The sequence below is a fragment of the Sinocyclocheilus rhinocerous genome, unplaced genomic scaffold (genome assembly GCF_001515625.1).
Source record: "Sinocyclocheilus rhinocerous isolate Xijiao unplaced genomic scaffold, SAMN03320098_v1.1 scaffold777, whole genome shotgun sequence".
Classification (NCBI taxonomy): domain Eukaryota; kingdom Metazoa; phylum Chordata; class Actinopteri; order Cypriniformes; family Cyprinidae; genus Sinocyclocheilus; species Sinocyclocheilus rhinocerous.
Window position 1 is genome coordinate 13,696 of NW_015649562.1, and position 6,197 is coordinate 19,892.

Sequence of the window (6,197 nt, forward strand, 5' to 3'; positions counted from 1 at the left end):
CTTACTGTCCACAAACAATCTAAAAAAAAAAAGTGGGCTCATTTGAAATCTGGGAAATTTTCAGTATAAAGTGAAGAATCAGGAATGCAGTTTTACTTTATGTTGCTAATGCCGATGATCGCGTAGGCGAAGAACACGGGGTTGTACTCTATATCTGACCCGCGCAGGTTAAAAAGCCCTGTGGAGAGAAAGTGAGATTTCATATTTTCAGTATTAATTCATAATCTTCTCTCATGCAGTAAAATGTCCTAAGAATGTGAATAATAAATAGGTGTACACACACACACAACCTTATAGATGCACTAGCATTCAACTTCAAAAGTTTGGGGTCTGCAAGATTTTTTAAATGTTTCTCTAAAGTTCACCAAGGCTGCATTTATTGGATGAAAAACACAGTAATATGTGTAATACTCTGAAATATTATTACAATTTAAAAAAACTATTTAAATATATTTTAAAATGTAATTAATTTCTGCAATGGCAAAGTTAAATTTTCAGCATCAATATTAAATATACTTAAAATTCTCCTCCTAAATATGGCAAAACGAGCTTGTCCCTCATGCAATCATGTCCATAATTATCATCATCAGACACAAGAGCTCTTTAAGAAAGTGGAGAGGGAACAAGGGCTGGGTCATGAAAAAAGCACACACAAAGCGTGCTGTGTGGTGATACGTACATGCAATCTCATCAAGAGCTGTGACCACAAACCAGGAAACCTTTCTTTCTGCCATTTTCCCCCTCAGAGCCGTAACTTTATCTTGCCAGGTGAGACCTGTATGGAAAAAAGCAACAAACAAACGTTTTCTTATTTTATTGTGGCACAAACTTGCGTAGAGGCTTTATGACTGACCTTCAGGATCAAATTTCTATATTGTTTATCATCCAGTGAGATGTGCTGACCGGCATATTTGAGTCTCAGGGCGATGAGTTTGGTGCTGGGTCGAGGTGGCCGATCCTCCCAGATGGCGTCAATGAGATTGTCCTGCACCGCAACCAAAGAGTGACCCGCATTACTCAAAGCCTTCGACATGTTCTTCCACTGGTCTGAAAAACACAATCACAGACACATGATGCACCTGTATTCTCCACAATACTATGTGACAATATTATAAAAAATACAAATGAATTCTAAATCTTGAATATTAAATAGTAATACAATTATTTTTAAAATAAAAAATAGTAATATAATTTTAGTAAAACAAAGCATGACAGCCCTACTGATATGAATGATAATATTTTATAATGGATATGGATGTATATTCTTTAATTTCAATAGTCTAAACTAAAATGCAAAAGCATCATGCACATTTGACACAAATCAAATTAAAAAAAAAAAATTACTCAATATATTTATTAAATTATTTACAATTTTAATTATAAATGTTTTTAATAAAATACTTTTATTACTATCATTTAAAAAATGCTTTTGAATTCCCTAAAAAATGTGTACAAAAATGTAAAGAAAAAAATACAAATAAAAAATATTTGTATGGATAACTACTGTATATATATTATTTTCAGTAGTCTAGATTAATATGCAGAAGAAATATGCCCATTTTAACAAGTAACATTTTTCATAAAATATTAATAACTAAAATAAATAAAAAATATTAGTATAACTTTAATAAAAATATATTTTTTAATTCACTAACATATATTTGTACACATATGTAAATAACATAAGATGTTCCCCTAAAAAAATAAGTTGCATGGCACCCCTATTAATATGACTGAACATATTTCTATGAATGCAAAACTATATTCATTATGGTCTTGTTGAATTCTTCACCGGCAGCAATGATCCAAGGATCAACTCCCACTTTGGAGTTTTCTGGGAGAACGCTGATGAGCCAGTCCTCTTGCGATGGTGTCTCCTTCAGTCCTGACAACACAAAACATCATAATCCTATTCCGATTGCTGTTTTGAACAATGTTGCATATACACTAATCAATGTAAGGCTCAAGACTGATTTATGTAAAGTCATGAAATTCAGTCTCACATTCAACAATATATTCTAATAAATGTTTTGCAATGGTTTATGAAAAGCAGCACCTTGGCTGACATGCTTTCACGATTATGTCACAACAATCTGATAACAAATGTAATGCCCTAGCAACCGCATGCCATTAAACTATGCTATAATTCACTGTACCCATTTTCATCAATGTCCAGTTATTGTCCATCTGTTGGCTGGCCTGCAGGAAGTACCGCCCATCTGTCCATAAAGCAGCATGCTGTTCTGTCACAATAGCAGTACCTGAAACAAGCATGTTTATAAATTACAGACTCTTTGTTTATAAGGTGGAATGCTTATAAATGGCAGTCTGTACATTTGTAAATCACTGATTAAATGTTTAAGTTGGGTTATGCTTCATGCCACCCTTGAATGAGTCTGTGTCCCACATGGGCCACCACAGTCCAAAAAATCTGGTCACACCACTGAGCTGTAAATCACGTGATAAGTGGCCTTTCATAGTCATAAGATATAAATCTCAAATCCCAGTTTTACTTCCCCATTCTTTGAATGAATGAGATTTAGGTGGGTGATAACAGCATTGTCTTGTTGTGACAATGTCTAGAATCGCCAAGTTGTTTTTTTATTTTATTTTTTACATCTGGGATTATATTGTCTGCTTTTGACCTATTTCTATTTAAGTAAGTAATCAATATCTTTATATGAATGCCATTGTGTGTATTCACCTATGTTTCTGTAACTCTATAGTTGATAAATCTCTGGTTGTGACTGAGTAAAAAGGGTATTAAATGTTACTATAGTCAATTTTACAAAAGTGAATCCTTTGCACACACCTGCAGAGCCGTTGAATCCGCAGATGAATTCACGACGACAGTCACAGGGCGCGATGTATTCACTCTGCAGGATGGACGGATGCGGAGAGAGAGATGAAGGTGAAAAGTGAGATCAGCTCTGTCAGCAATCAGTCCTAATTACTGCTAATTTAACCAGCCAGCAGAATGAAAGAAAACACTTGGCAGGAGGTCACATACACGCATGTAATCAGAGGTGATTTCATAATCAGGAGGGGGTGAGGGAAGCCCATCACTCACACAATAGAAATGAAAAGGCACGACAGAGACACTACACACACACAATTACACTGCAGCAGCTTAAGTGAATGATGTAATTTTTTGGTTCTAGAGTTTTGGATATTTTTACGGTTAAATGTTTAAAAAAAAAATCACAGGCTCTATATTTATAAATCACAGGCTGAATGTTTATAAATTGTAGGCTCTATGTTTATAAGGTGAAATGTTTATAAATCACATTCAGTATTTTCTTCAAATAACAGTCTGTACATTTATAAATCAGGTTGAATGTTTATAAATAACATGCTGTATGTTTAGAAATCACAGGTTTAATGTTTAGAAATCAAAAGCTATATAAATCACACTCTGCATGTTTATAAGGCAAGGCAAGGCACGTTTATTTATATAGCACATTTCATACACAATGGTAATTCAAAGTGCTTTACATAAAAGAAAAGAAAATGATAATAATAAAAAAAAATATCACAACAATAAAACAAGGAATTTAAAAACTTTGAAAATGATTTGAAAGTTGATTTAAGAGGTTTAAAATTAATTTAAAACAGTTAAGCTTAATGAGCGCTGTCTCTGTGCTGTGATGCAGTCGGAAACCAATCCCAATAAGGTGTTTAGAATGTTTAGGAATCTCATCAAGTGTCTTTACAAACAAAGTGATTGCACAGTCTGTAGTACTCTGTACATTTATAAATCCCAGATCGAATGGGTTAAAGTTTGAATGCTTATAAATCACAGGCTGTGTGTCTAAAAATCACAGGTTGAATGTTTATGAATCACAGACCATATATTTATAAATCACGGCCTGTACATTTATAAAACACAGGCTGCAAGTTTATAAATCTCATGCTCTATGTTTATAAACATATCAAACAGTATTTATGCAACTCACAGGCTATGTTTGTAAATCACAGGTTGAAAGCTTAGTAATAACAGGCTCTATGTTTATAAGCTGACAATGTTATAAAAACAGTATATAGTACAGTACAGTACAAATCACAAGCTGTATTTTTATAAATCATAGGCTGTATATTTATAAGGTTACAAGTTTAATAATCACATGTTGTATGTTTATAAATTACAGGCTGTATGTTTATAAATCAGGCTCTATATTTATAAGCCGGAATGTTTCTAAATCACAGGCTATGTTTATAATGTTAAATGTTTATTCATCACAAGTTGTATGTTTATAGGCTTACATGTTTATACATCACAAGCTGTATATTTTTAAATCACAGGCCGTATGTTTATAAGGTGGAATGTTTATAAATCACAGACCGTTTGCTTATAAATCACCGGAATCACATTTGTGGAGCACAGCTCAAGGGTTTTTAGAGCAGGTTTTAGTGTATTGAGATATCACCTGATGTGCATCTCCTGATGGGACGATGTATGCTTGGATGGGCTCTGTGATGTACTTGCTGTTCTTCATGGCCTGGCGGAGCTGCCTGAGCAACTCCACTGTGATCTTTGGGGACATAGTGTCTGTTGAGAGAAGTGGTCAAATTTACACTAGTAATCTGCACACCAATTTGCCAATGTACTATTTCAGTCAATATCTAATTCTAATACACATGACCTTTCACTTTCAGACCTGTTAACCAAGACAAATATATATACATAGACGAAGAAATTTTAAATAATATAATGACATATTCATTAGCAGGTATACAGTGCTGAGGAAAGTTACTTTTAAAAGGAATGCATTAAAATATTGCATTACTCTTAAAAAATGTAACTAATTGCGTTACTTAGTTACTTTTTATGAAAAGTAATGCGTTACGTTACCTTTGTGTTACTTTTTACATAAAGAATTTTTGTGTTAACATTAAATTATTGCAGGTTTGCATAATATTCTGAGTTTGATATACAGATACTGAATCTGTTTTTGAGCAAGTGAGATGAGTAAACGCATGTTGACTTAGTCTAGAACTACAGTAATATCATATTTACACAGCGCACACAAGGCCTCTGCACTTACAGTACTCCTGATTTCTCTCAATATTCCAAGTAGATATAACTGCAGACCGGAGATCTCCAAAATGGGGCGTGAACTCCAAAAATATATATATATATATATAACTAATGAATATGTAATTATATAATGCATAGTTGGGTTGGGTAAAAAGGCTCTCATGCTCACCGATGTTGCATTTGTTTTATTACAAATATAGTAGCAATTTAGTGAAATATTATTACAAATTAAAATAGCTAATTTTAAATATATTAAAAAATTAATGTATTTGAACAGTTTAAGCATCATTACTGTAGTCTTTATTGTCACATGATCCTTCAGAAATCATTCTAATATACTGATTTGCTGTTCATGAAACATTATTACTATCAATGTTGAAAACAGTTGTGCTACTTTTCAGGATTCTTTTATATAAAGTTAATTTGAAATCTGTATTTTTAACAGTGTAAAATTCTTAATATCCTTGCCGAATAATTTTTTTTTTATTCTTACCTCCCCCACACTTACATATAACATGTATGAGTAATATTCTTAGTAAATCACCTGCCAGACACCCACAAAAACACACAAACAATGTAGAATGTAAGACTTCATTTCACAGGCTCACATAACAAATGTGTGTGTGTGTGTGTGTGTTGCATGAAAACAATGGTTGTATTGTATTCACACGGATTGCATCATACAAAATTTACACTGAATAGAAATAGATCAGAGTTAAAGGGAAGGAGTATAATACACTCTAACAAATAAAGGTGCTTCACGATGCCATAGAAGAACCTTTTTGTCTAAATGGTTCCATAAAGAACCTTTAACATCTGAAGAACCTTTCTGTTTCACAAAAGGTTCTTGGTGGCGAAAGAAGGTTCTTCAGATTACAAAAAGGTAAGAAAGAGATGGTTCTTTAAAGAGCCTTTGACTGAATGGTTCTTTGTGGAAACAAAAATGGTTCTTCTATGGCATCGCTTGAAGAACCTTTTGAAGCACCTTTATTTTTAAGAGTGTACAGTATTAAATTAGGCTTTTGAGGAATTTACAACAAATACATGTCCATTAATCCCATTGAAACACCATTAAGAACAGAGCAGCAAGATCCAGACGATTGCGAAACATGATCATATAACTTTCTTACAAGGATATGAGTGTGTAACATGACAAAAT

The 6,197-nt window shown here is 33.1% G+C and overlaps 1 protein-coding gene across 1 annotated transcript in view; it reads right to left on the reverse strand.

Moving 5' to 3' along the window:
* LOC107710633 (xaa-Pro aminopeptidase 1-like) overlaps nt 1-4,553 on the reverse strand; it is an 11,922-nt gene extending 7,369 nt beyond the window's left edge. The window contains 8 exon segments of the mRNA XM_016515461.1: nt 1-19; nt 97-178; nt 680-775; nt 904-1,047; nt 1,793-1,885; nt 2,157-2,261; nt 2,813-2,876; nt 4,428-4,553. Coding sequence (XP_016370947.1) covers nt 1-19; nt 97-178; nt 680-775; nt 904-1,047; nt 1,793-1,885; nt 2,157-2,261; nt 2,813-2,876; nt 4,428-4,544 — 720 coding nt within the window. The 5' untranslated portion in view covers nt 4,545-4,553.
* Nucleotides 4,554-6,197: the final 1,644 nt, after the last annotated feature.